The sequence below is a fragment of the Crotalus tigris genome, unplaced genomic scaffold (assembly GCF_016545835.1).
Source record: "Crotalus tigris isolate CLP2741 ecotype Arizona unplaced genomic scaffold, ASM1654583v1 scf7180000024315.672297, whole genome shotgun sequence".
Lineage (NCBI taxonomy): Eukaryota > Metazoa > Chordata > Lepidosauria > Squamata > Viperidae > Crotalus > Crotalus tigris.
The window spans coordinates 6,758-20,000 of record NW_024100487.1 but is presented as its reverse complement, the minus strand read 5'-3'; the positions used below and the strand labels follow the sequence as shown (position 1 = coordinate 20,000).

The following is a 13,243-nucleotide window of genomic DNA, read 5'->3' as shown; positions in this document are numbered from 1 at the left end:
AAAAAGAGGCCATTAAAAGCACGCCACACACTAATGGGCTGTTACATCGTCAGTGAATAAGAGATGTGATGTGTTGAGTGAGCAGTAACGGTATTAGCACCTGTTCAAATTGTCCATAAAGGGGGTCATTTTGTAATAGGAAGGGCACTGCTGTTCCATTCTGTGATGTACAGTAGATTAGGAAGGTATCAATAGAGGGGAATATCTGTAGCTCAGTGTTGAAATGAGGGGTCCCAAGTACCCTCTGAGCTTGGTGGTTTTCTTGCAAACATGTCATTACCCAACAGGTAAGATCTTCTGTGTTAGCTAGTTAGATAACAAAACATCTGCAAGAAAACAATCAACCTCAAAGAGCATTGAGGACGTCACAGATTAAGGGCATCAAGTTTTAGTTTTTAACAGTTTGATGCCAGCTGTAATACAAAGTAAGGTTATAATCCCACCAGACTCTGACTTTAGAGAAAACAAATATATATATATATATATATATATATATATATATATATATATATATATATATATATATTGTTTCTTTCTTTCTTTCTCTTTCTTTCTTTTTCTTTCTTTCTTTTTCTTTATCTTTCTTTTTTCCCTCCCTCCCTCCTCCTTCTTCCTTCCTCCCTCCCTTCCTTCCCTCATTCACTCCCCTTCCTTCCTTCCTTCCTTCCTTCCTTCCTTCCTTCCTTCCTTCCTTCCTTCCTTCGGGTTCCCTTCCTTCCTTCCTTCCTTCCTTCCTTCCTTCCTTCCTTCCTTCCTTCCTTCTTTCCTTCCTTCCTTCCTTCTTTCCTTCCTTCCTTCCTTTCTTCCTCCCTTCCTCTTTTTCTTTACTCCCTCCCTCCTTCCTTCCTTCCTTTCTTCCTTCCTCCCTCCCTCTCTCCCTTCCTTTCTTCCTTCCCTCCCTCATTCACTCCCCTTCCTTCCTTCCTCCCTCCCTCCCTCTTTCTTTCTTTCTTTCTTTCTTTCCTCCCTCCCTCCTCCTTCCTTCCTCCCTCACTCCCTTTCTCCCTTCCTTCCCTCCTCCTCCCTCTCTTCTTTCTTTCTTTCTTTCTTTCTTTCTTTCTTCTTTCCTCCCTCCCTCCCTCCTCCCTCCCTCCTCCCCCCCCTTTCTTTCTTTCTTTCTTTCTTTCTTTCTTTCTTTCTTTCTTTCTTTCCTCCCTCCCTCCCTCCTTCCTTCCTTCCTCCCTCACTCCCTTTCTCCCTTCCTTCCTTCCTCCCTCCCTCCCTCTTTCTTTCTTTCTTTCTTTCTTTCTTTCTTTCTTTCTTTCTTTCTCTTTCCTCCCTCCCTCCCTCCTCCCTCCCTCCCTCCCTCCCCCTTTCTTTCTTTCTTTCTTTCTTTCTTTCTTTCTTTCTTTCTTTCTTTCTTTCCTCCTTGCCTCTTCCTCTCCTCTCCTTCCTTACCCCAACCTTTTCCCAACAAAAGCTTCCTCCGAAAACTAAGAATAAAAATAGAATTAGAAAGTCAAATTACATCAGGCGTCTCTCCTTGATAAGGTGGTCCCATTTCCCACTAATCCTGCCTCTGGGATGCTAAAAATAAATTCACTTGGGCCAATTAAGACGTATGGATGCCAGCGCTGCAAACAGGAGGAACACTTTAAGTCCTTAGGCTCGAAGCAGCTTGGCTATTGTTGGCTTCTGCAATAAGAGCAAGGAAAAGCTAGAGCTTGAGGTCAAGTGCCTTGCAGAGTCCAGATGTCTGAGCCAGCAGTTTATCTGACCAATCGACGGTTGGTTAAAGAGAGAGCCCAGCTGAAGCATCCCTTTTTTGCAGTCTCTGCCTTATCTTGAAGCACAGCATGTTATTATAAATTAATGCATGCTGTGTTTATCTCAGCCCATTGGAGAAATTAAACATTTTGTTCTGTACTTTGCGAGGTTTTGGAAGAATATTTTTTAAAAAATCCCCCTCTTTTTTTAAAAAATGGGTCAAGGATCTCCTCCCATTCTTAGCCATTTGTTCCAAGACACGGGAAGGAGTGATAAATTTCATGAACATTTTCTCTCCCAGTTCAAGGGCAAAAAAAAACAAAAAACAAAACCTTCTGCCTAGTTTGGCAAATTTTGCAAAATAAGGAATGGATGAAAATCTTTAAAGGAGAAAAAGCATCTGGATTTTGATCACATGACCCTGGGGATGCTGCCACGGTCGTCAGTGTGAAAAAGTCACTTTTTTTCAGTGCCGTTGTTAACTTTGAACTGTCACTGTGGTAAGTCGAGGACTATCTGTATTTGTGTTGACATTGTGACAAGCCGTTTGCACTGATAATGGTACCTAGTTTGGGCAATGAAACATCTGCAAGAAAACAACCAAACTCAGAGAACACCGAGGCCTCAAGCCAGTTTTGCTGGATGCCGTTCATAAACTTCCCCAAAATTGGAACTCAAAACATGGAAAAATAATGTTAAAAATAATATTTAAGTCAGGCAAGGTTCACCAGAATTCAGCTGATTATATTGATATATCAATTATCCTCCCTAGATCAGCGCACGGAGTAAGAGAAATCTCTTTGGTAAAAGTTTTATCTCAACAAGGCTGTCCTGAGAGAAACATCTAATTTCTTATCTTGAATAATAATAATAATAATAATAATAATAATAATAATAATAATAATAATAATAATAATAATTTGGAAGGGACCTTGAAGGTCATCTAGTCCAACCCCCTGCTCAGGCAGGAAACCCTATACCATTTCAGACAAATGGCTGTCCAGTCACTTCTTAAAAACTTCCAGTGTTGGAGCATTCACCGCTTCTGGAGACAGGTTGTTCCACTGGTTCATTGTTCTAACTGTCAGGAAGTTTCTCCTTAGTTCCAGGTTGCTTCTCTCCTTGATTAGTTTCTATCCGTTGCTTCTTGTCCTGCCTTCCGGTGCTTTGGAGAAGAGTTTGACTCCCTCTTCTTTGGGGCAGCCCCTGAGATACTGGAAGACTGCTATCCTGTCCCCCCCCTCGTCCTTCTCTTCGTTAAACTAGACATACCCAATTCCAGCAACCGTTCCGTGTATGTTTTAGCCTCCAATCCCCTGATCGTGTTTGTTACTCTTCTTTGCACTCTTTCTAGAGTCTCAACATCTTTTTTACATTTTGGTGACCAAAATTGGATGCAGTATTCCAAGCGTGGCCTTACCCAGGCATTGTAAAGTGGTATTAATACTTCATACTTGTTCCACGGCATGGGATGCAATCCCATGTATTGTGTAATCCTTGTTCGGCATCATGTACTTGAGACAGCACCAAGTACATCATGCTAACCAAGCATGGATCTCACAATACACGTGACTGAGAGAGAAGCTGTCAGAAAATTTAAAAAAAATAGCACTTAAATTGAAGCAAATCAGAATTTCCAGAAAAAAATGAGCAGCTTTAGGGAAAGCCTTTAATTTTAAGAAAGCAAGCTCCTTACTTGGTATTTTTTTTTTGTTTGAATGTAGCAAGGAATTGATCAAGAGGTGAAAACAATTTTAAAGGACCTACTTACTTCAGATCTCCGTCCTCGGTTGAGGTACGTGCAGACGGGACTAAACGCTCCACTCCCACAAACATACAGATGGGTGCGGTTGAACATCTGTATCACCCGGACAAAATTGCCGCAACCGTGCTGCAAGGGGGGGGAAATGGATAAACCTGCACATAAATGTTACATCACAACAGGCCACATTAGAACAGAATGCAAAATAAGAGAAGAGCTGGAAAGGACCTTGGAGGTCATCTAGTCCAACTCCCTGCTCAGGCAGGAAACCCTATACCATTTCAGACAAATAGTTGTCCAGTCTCTTCTTAAAAGTTTCCAGTGTTGGAGCATTCATAACTTCTGGCGTTATCCCAAAGATGCTTTTTTGCAGGAGGCAACTGAAGTTTCATTTTTTTTTATTAAAAGTTTTATAAATTTATTATAAAGCGGTATATAAGTCTCATAAATAAATAAATAAATAAATTACAATATAAACCCTCCACTCCTTTCCCCCCCTCCCCCCACTTCCCAGAGCTGATTACAGGGTAAAACGAAAGAATAAACAAATATAATCCAACTAACATAAACCAACTATACTATCAATCAAAACCATAAGACACTTTAACTCCTTCTCAATACAAATATTAACAAATTAAGTCAATAATAATAATATAATTAAAGCTATTAATAATTATCTAAAATCTACTCAAAAGCAAGATAATACTTTTCAATTTCATATTTCTTCTGAATATAATCAATCCATCTTCTCCAAACCATAATATATCTTTCTTGTGAATGGTCCTTCAAATAGGCGGAGATCTTCGCCATATCCGCTAAATTAGACACTTTAAGTATCCATTCTTCCAAAGTAGGCAACAAATTCTTCTCCCAATCAGTATTGCCCCACCAATAATCTTGCAGCTGTTATAAGGTTCAACATCAAAATTAGTTTCTTTAACATCAAAATCTACAATAATACCCAACAAAAATAATTGCGGAGTAAACTTAATCTTTTTCTTAAAAATCTTTTGAATATTCCACCAAATCTTGATCCAAAAAGCTTTAATATCTTGACAAGTCCACCAAATGTGGCAACTGAACTTTCTTGTTTTTCTTTGAAGATATTTCGCTTCTCATCAAGAAGCTTCTTCAGCACTGCTGAAGGGTGAGGAATGGAAGGATTTATACTCCTCACAGACAGCTGGTCATTTGCCTTCTTTTAGAGAGTCATTGAGGCCACTTGGAGCTTTATCTGTCCCCTCAGGGTCACCTGAGTGGTGCAAATGGGCGCGGAGCTTTCCTGCAACTGCTGAAAGGGCTGTGTTGTAGACTGGAGATAGATGATGTCATTGCCCCCCCAGTGAGAGAGGGCTGTTCAGTTTTGACATAGATGGCCTCTTTGATCCCTCTTTCAAACCAGCGGTCCTCTCTGTCCAAAATGTGGACTTTGCTGTCTTCAAAAGGGTGACCTTTGTCTTTTAAATGCAGATGGACTGCTGAATCGTGCTTCAAGTCCTTTTGAGTCAGGACCTGAAGCACGAGGGGGAGGGGGAGAGAAAGTTTCTTTGATCTAAATTGGTGGGACTTTCTGCCCAATGTAAAGAGGATGGGAACAAAGGTGACTCATCCACTGATTTAGCGTATTTGGATGCTTCTATCCAAATGTCTAAAGCAGTGGTTCTCAACCTTTTTAATGCCACGACCCCCAACCGGTCGTAAGTCGAGGACTAAACCAGTCGTAAGCTGAGGACTACCCAACTGGTCGTAAGTCGAGGACTTTCCCTGCCCGGGAATGTCGCGCATGCGTGGTGCTGCCCCCTGCGCCGGCTGAGGCGTAGCTGGCAAGCGGCAGAGACGGAGCAGGCCGACCACCAGCTGGGCCACCAGCTGGCCCAGCCCAAGGGAGGTAAGGCACCCGCTGGAAAAGGGGAAAAAATGGCAGACAGCCTTGCTTGGCGACCCCCGTGAAATGGTCGATCGACCCCAAATGGGGCTGTGATCCATAGGTTGAGAACTGCTGGTCTAAAGCTACCCCTCCAATTTCCCATCCTTTCTGCCTCTCAAGAAAAAGATACAAATAAGATTGGAGAAAGACGACACATTGTGCCGTGATAAATGATGGTTTACGTGTACGTAAACACTGAGGCTATTAGCAGGTGCTGGATACAAAAGCCAAACCGGGTCCTAAACAAGCCCACATCTGGAAAAAAAACATCTGTGTGCCAGCAGGCCTTACTTGGGGTCTACAATGAACCAAGGAATGAAGGAATGGCAAGAACAGAAAAGGAACAAATTACATGTTTACATCTTCCACATGGGTGGTTAAATGTCTGCTGCAGTTGATGTTACAAGCAAATTTTCAATACTGCTGGAGAAACTGTCTAGACATTAAGAAAAGACCTTTTGTTGACTCTTGAGTCAATAGCAAGACTCAAGAAAAGGAAGAGGGGTATTTGTTAAAAAAAAAAAAAAAAAGATTTTAGGACTTATCCCTTCCCATTCTGAGGGGACAATGGGCATTGACTTTGCCTTGCTCTTGTTTGAAATTCTTGTTAGGATTAGAATGAACCCGCAATTTAACAAACATCCAGCTTTCAATGGAGGTTTTACTGGGATATCTAGCTGACCAAATTCTGAGATCCTTTATAATATCTGTGGCATTCCTATCATCTTCCAGATGTTTCTGAACTACAACACCCAGCAGCCTTCAGCCCAGACTAGGGTTGTCTGGAAATGCAGCTTAGCCAAGGGTAATGGTTGGACCCCTTAGAGAACTTAACAAAAACCCATATGGAATAAAAGTGTCAGAATGAACATATGCTTTGGCCTAAGACATATGTACATTAACACACAAATGTACACAAGGGACAAGGGGAGAGGGTGCATTGTAAAACATTTAAGGCGCACCAGCCTCTGTATAAATACACCCATCAAGTTCCTCCTCCACCAGTTTTGCAGCTCGTCCACCTCCATTCCTTACTGCTTGAACATTTTTTCCTAATATTCAGCCAAATTCTCCCTCCCACTCATCTAGATCTCAACACTCTGAAAGATGGCATGCACACATGCATTTACTGATGTTGACATACTAGTCAATCTGTATGTACTTAGCATACAGTGCTTAGAATGCAGTATTGCAGGCTAACTCTGCCCACTGCCAGCAGTTCGATCCTCCATGGCTCATGGTTGACTCAGTCTTCCATCCTTCCAAAGTCAATAAAATGAGAACCCAGATTGTTAAGGGCAATATGCTGGCTCTGAAAAACTGCTTACAGCTGTAAAGCACTATGAAGTAGTATATAAGACTAAGTGCTATTGCCCTTCCTTCCTTCCTTCCCTTTCTCATTCTCCTTCCTGGTGGCACAATGGTTAGAATGCAGTACTGCAAGCTAACTCTGCCCAATGCTAGGAGTTCGATCCTCAATGTCTCATGGTTGACTCAGTCTTCCACCCTTCCGAGGTCAATAAAATGAGGACCCAGATTGTTGGAGGCAACATGCTGACTCTGTCAAACCGCTTAGAGAGGGCTGTAAAGCACTGTGAAGCAGTATATTGTATAAGTCTAAGTGCTACTGCTACTGTATCTATACACACAAACCCACATACGCTTATATACACATGCTCCTCATAAGGATTAATACGAAAATATTCTGTGCTTAATGTATTAGAAAGGCATCCTCATCTGCTAATGGAAGGACAATGTGCATTTTTAAAAATTATCCTGATTTAATTAAACAGAAAGCTTATGATTCCATTCCTGGTGACAGCTTAATGATATAATCTATTAGGCTTGTAAGAGTCGATATTTCTTTCCTCTGATTTGATTTAAAAAAAAAAGTTAAACCTGCAAAATGTACTTAATATACCTTGATATAATATCATTTTTTTAAATGACAACTGCAGGGCCATTATGGTATTAACAGAGTGTGGGCTGCATTTGCCCAAGTTTGCTAATCAGTTTTATGGAAAAGTATGCTTAATAAAAGGCAGTGTGTTCATTCCCAAGACCCATATCAAGCTGGAAGTGTCTGTGTTCTGTTCATTTGCTAGTTGGTTCCAGTATAGTAGCTGTTTTGAGCCCTGTGTCTTAAGCAAATCTCTGCCTCTCACACTTCAGGATGAATTAAAATGGGTGGAACTGAGAAAATATTAAGAGGAAGAAGAACAGGAAAAGTGATACAAGGCATTTACAATGTCTATGTAGATCAGGGGTCTTCAAACTTGGCCCTTTGATGACTTGTGGACTTCAACTCCCAGAATTCCTCAGCCAGGCATGCTGGCTGGGGAATTCTGGGAGTTGAAGTCCACAAGTCATCAAAGGGCCAAGTTTGAAGACCCCTGATGTGGATTATCAGTCATCTATGTCAAAAATGAACAGCCCTCTCTCAACAGAGGGGGAGAGATATGGCATCATCTATCTCCAGTCTACAACACAGGCCATCATCTATCTCCAGTATACAACACAGTTCTTTCAGCAGCTCCAAGAAGGCTCCACACCCGTTTGCACCATTCAGGTGACCATGAGGACCAGAGACAAACCTCCAGGTGGCCTCAACGACTCTCTAAAAGAATGCAAATAACCAGTTGTCTGCAAGGAGTATAAATCCTTCCATTTCCCCACCATCCAGAAGCTGAAGAAGCTTCTTGGATGAGAAGCGAAACGTCTTCAAAGAAAAAACAACAAGAAAGTCCAGTTGCCTTGTGAAAAAGCACCTTTGGGATAATGCATTTACAAACACATCCATTAGTCACAGTCATCTCTGTGTGCAGCCCTGGAGGAGAGAAGGCTAAAAGCCTTTCCTTACAACTTTCCAGGTTGAGCAAGCTGCACTTTAAGGGCAGTTTAAAAGAGGCTGATTTGACACAAAGAAACTTAATAATAATAATAATATAAAAATAAAGTTGGAAGGGACCTTGGAGATCATCTAGTCCAACCTGCTGCTCAGGCAGGAAACCCTATACCAGTGATGGCGAACCTTTTAGAGACCGAGTGCCCAAACTGCAACCCAAAACCCACTTACGTATCGTCGGGTGCCGGGCGGGCATGACCTATTGGGTGGGCGTGGCCTATTGGTTGGGCATGGCTGCGGTGGTAACAGCAGACTGGGTGGGACTAAAAAGTTCAATCAATCAATTCCAACTTTGCGAGATCTTTTTTTTTCCCGTGAGAAGTTGAAATTGATTGATTGATTGAACCTTTTTTCTTTGTACATGGCGGTAGAGGCCTAAAGCAAAAAGGTTTTATAAAAGCCAACTGAAGGTCTAGGACTGGGGCAATGGCGCAAGTGTCCACAGAGAGGGCTCTGCGTGCCACCTGTGGCACGCGTGCCATAGGTTCGCCAGCACGGCCCTATACCATTTCAAACAAATGGCTGTCCAGTCTCTTCTTAAAAACTCCCAGTGTTGGAGCATTCACCGCTTCTGGAGGCAGGTTGTTCCACTGGTTAATTGTTCTAACTGTCAGGAAATTCCTCCTTAGTTCTAGGTTGCTTCTCTCTTTGGTTAGTTTCCATCCATTGCTTCTTGTCCTGCCTTCAGGTGCTTTGGAGAATAGCTTGACTCCCTCTTCTTTGGGGCAGCCCCTGAGGTACTGGAAGACTGCTATCATGTCCCCCCTCATCCTTCTCTTCATTAAACTAGACATACTCAATTCCAGCAACCATTCTTCATATGTTTCAGTCTCCAGTCCCCTAATCATCTTTGTTGCTCTTCTCTGTACTCTTTCTAGAGTCTCAACATCTTTTTTACATCATGGCTTTATTGAATGTGATTTAAACTGAGAGTCAGGTTTTAGGAATCGGGCAACAATAAAGAAGCTCGTCTTTCTCATTCCAGGGTGATAAAAAGGGAGTTTTAAGGTTTTGATTTTATTTGATGTAGAGATTATAATGTAATTATTCCACGTGGGCAGTCCATTGATTCTTTGCCTAATCTTATGAACAACAAAATCATTGGTTTTATTTCTGTCCAGTTAAAATTAGCACACCTTTTTCCAATATTAGCAGAAAAGAGATTTCATAATACAACCACTTTGTATGTATTTATGCATTGCTATTTAGTTCCATAAAGCTTACATATATATCTGGATATTGATAGTTTTGTAAAAGGAATGTATTATTTGTATATGAAGTTTCTCATTAAAGACATTCTCTACAATAAAACTATGATTCATAGTAAAATCATGCTGGAAAATATTTTGACAGTGAACAACCTTGAATCAAGCTATATACCATAACGTTTTTGTTTTTGTTTTAATTTTAATTTAGTGTGTTCCTGGAAACCTGGATACTCTAGTTGATGAATCATGGATTCTGGCTTCATAAGTTGTAAAAACTGACAGAATTAGGATCTATTAATAAACTATGGTTGAGCAAAACACAGCTGAGTTCAACTGACTCCAAGATCCCATCAAGATTAAACGCTCTTGAAAATTTTGATACTCACTTTCAATGTCTTCACCACTAAAGCTTTAATAAAAGAGACAGTGAACGCTTAGCACATCTCTTTGAAAAAAGAAAATTACACACAAGCTAGCTCTGAGTTTCCACCACCAAATGTTCAGCCAGACTAGCATACGCCTCCAACTGGAATTAGAATTCTTTTCATTTCTTACAGCAGCCTTTTTGAGAGTTGCCCGATACGCCACATTAATCTCTTAACTCAACAAAGATGCTGCCTTGTTTGATCCAGAATTTCTTTGAGGGTTTTTTTTTTTCTCTCCCCAGTAATTGGCTTAACAGATGATTCTTCTCCCTAATCCGTGATTTGATTCTAATAACATTCACAACCACCTTTACCTGCTCTAAGAAAGTTTTAATCTTTTTCAGACATCTGCTGAAAACAGTATTTTATGATCAGGCAGTAAGTGCTTTAGGAATGTATAAATTTCTGGAGTCCCCCCCCCCTGCAAAATGGAACATATATATACTGTCTGGGATCCTATCCAAGCACTTACGTGAGTATTAGCTGAGCATGCCTTATATTCTTTAAGAGTTATTGAAAGCAAGTCTTACCAATGGTTTCCATCATTAGGAAGAAGAAAAGCAAGACGAGAATTTTGTTGGCTTTTTATGGATTTTCTTTTTTTGTATAAGTTTTATTAGTTTTTATGGGGTTAGGAATAAGGTGGGGTCGGTTCATGTATTTAACAAACAATAATAGATACTAGTTAATTATCATAACAATATGTTAATTGATCACTCAGTAGCTTTCTTAATAATAATAATAATGATAATAATAACAACAAGAAGAACAAGATTAATAATAATAATAGTAATAATAATAATAAAGTTGGAAGGGACCTTGGAGGTCATCTAGTCCAATCCCCTGCTCAGGCAGGAAACCCTATACCATTTCAGACAAATGGCTGTCCAGTCTCTTCTTGAAAACTTCCAGTGTTGGAGCATTCACCACATCTGGAGGCAGGTTGCTCCACTGGTTAATTGTTCTCACTGTCAGGAAGTTTCTCCTTAGTTCTAGGTTGCTTCTCTCCTTGATTAGTTTCCATCCATTGCTTCTTGTCTTGCCTTCAGGAGCCTTGGAAAATAGGTTGACTCCCTCTTCTTTGGAGCAACCCCTGAGAAACTAGAAGTCTGCTGTCATTCACCCCTCGTCCTTCTCTTTATTAAACTAGACGTTCTCAATTCCAGCAGCTGTTTCTTATATGCTTTAGCCTCCAGTCCCCTAATCATCTTTGTTGCTCTTCTCTGCACTCTTTCTAGAGTCTCAACATCTTTTTTACATCATGGTGACCAAAACATTGTAAAGTGGTATTAATACTTCATGTGATCTTGATTCTATCCCTCATAATATATACTCAAAATTACATATCACATTCCTTTCTCTCTAACCCATCTTTCTGGCCATTGATAGAAATTATCCCATGACCTAACGTACACTGATCTTCTTTCTCTTTTATCTTTAAAGTCAATCTGTCCATTTCTGCACACTCTAGAATTTTCTTAATTAGTACTTCTTCAGCTGGTAAGTTTTCATTTTTCCAATGTTGGACCAATACAATTCTTGCTGCCATTAGTATGTGTAGCATTAAATATCTGCAATCTTTCTCAGAATTAGCTCCTATTATTCCTAACAAAAATAATTCTGGTTTAAAGTCTATTTGTTTTTGTGGATTTTCTTTTTTTTTTTTTTTTTAAAAAAAAGCTCGGTTCTGAACATAAGCAACGTGCTAAGTTTTCCAGACCCTGGTGGTGAGATCTAGATCAGCGGTCCCCAATTTTTCTGGCTCCAGAGACTGGCTTCAGAAGGAAAATTGTCTTTCACGGACCAGGGATTGTGTATGTGTAGGGAATGGTTTGGTATGTGCAACCTAGATGGTGTGCAAGTGTAGATGAAGCTTCACTCACTCGCCTGCCCTTGTGCGGCCCGATTGTTTTTATAAAGATATCTGAACATAATATTTATTTGATTACTTTACATGTATAAGTCATTTACAAAAAGAATCATGTGCAGTTTCAGTGCAGCTTCAAATATTCGAATAACAGGCAAAATTCTAATAGTATTAGATCACACATGCTTAATTCTTCATTGCTTTCAAGAGAAAGTGCCTGTTGTTGTTGTTGTTGTTGTTAATTGCAAAGTCGTGTTCGACCCATCGCGACCCCATGGACAACGTTCCTCCAGGTCTTCCTGTCCTCTACCATCTTCTGGAGTCCATTTAAGTTCATGCCTACTGCTTCAGTGACTCCATCCAGCCACCTCATTCTCTGTCGTCCCATTCTTCTATTGCCCTCAATCTTTCCCAGCATTAGGCTCTTCTCCAGTGAGTCCTTCCTTCTCATTAGGTGGCCAAAGTATTTGAGTTTCAACTTCAGGATCTGGCCTTCTAAAGAGCAGTCGGGGTTGATCTCTTCTAGGACTGACCGGTTTGAATGCCTTGCAGTCCAAGGGACTCGCAGGAGTCTTCTCCAGCACCATAGTTCAAAGGCCTCAATTCTTTGGCGCTCAGCCTTTCTTATGGTCCAACTTTCACAGCCATACATTGCAAAAAGTGCCTGTATAGCCATGCAAATAAAAACCCCTTTGAAAATATCATGCACTCATAGCAGGGAAATGGAACGGAGATGTAGGAAATAAAATTTCAATGCACTGCTTTTTAAAAAAAGTACTGAAATTCTAATATGAACATTGAGCAGTATTATTTGACTTTGCTCAATCATTCCAGTTCAGCCACCATCTTTTAGTAAGTGAAAAAGACAACAATCTTTGGGAGAAGAAATTGTTAAGTATGATTTTCTTTTGCATTGGACCGTTACTAGACTGGAGAGTGACGTTTGGGGACCTCTGACCTAGACTTTTGCACCAATCACAATTTCACAGGATCGTCCAGCCCAAAGAGTATTAAAGGAAAAATATATATATGTTTTTTTCCCTTCTGCTTTTAGCTGAATCAAAGGTCCAAGCAGCCATATGTCTAATTAAAAGGAAAAAAAAATAAAAGACTTACTGTAGGGTCCTTGCCAGCCATTTTGCACTCATCAACCTTGGCTGTTGATGCTGGCCAGAAAATCTGTGTGGAAAGAAAATGAAATATTTTAAATGAATTGCATAATCTTTAATACATATTCAGGGAGGAAGGGATTCGTCTGAGCTGTCCTACTGCCTTTGCATGGTGCCTAAACTCATAAAGTCAATATTGTTGTTCAACTAACTAACTTGCTGGGGAAATTTTGTCTTTAGTTTTTTTTTTCTTATGAAAAACTTATTTAAGGGACTGAATGCAGCTTTTTTTCCCCTTCTTCCCAACCTCTCTTCTGAAGTACCAATTAAACA

General features: G+C 40.4%; 1 protein-coding gene across 1 annotated transcript in view; it reads right to left on the bottom strand.

Moving 5' to 3' along the window:
* The window catches only part of SEMA3C (semaphorin 3C), a 79,549-nt gene extending 66,566 nt beyond the window's left edge, over positions 1-12,983 (bottom strand). Inside the window, exons 1-2 of the mRNA XM_039325006.1 lie at positions 12,918-12,983; positions 3,479-3,598 (exon numbers count right to left, since the gene is read on the bottom strand). Coding sequence (XP_039180940.1) covers positions 3,479-3,598; positions 12,918-12,938 — 141 coding nt within the window. The 5' untranslated portion in view covers positions 12,939-12,983. The remainder of the gene's footprint in view (positions 1-3,478; positions 3,599-12,917) is intronic.
* Positions 12,984-13,243: the final 260 nt, after the last annotated feature.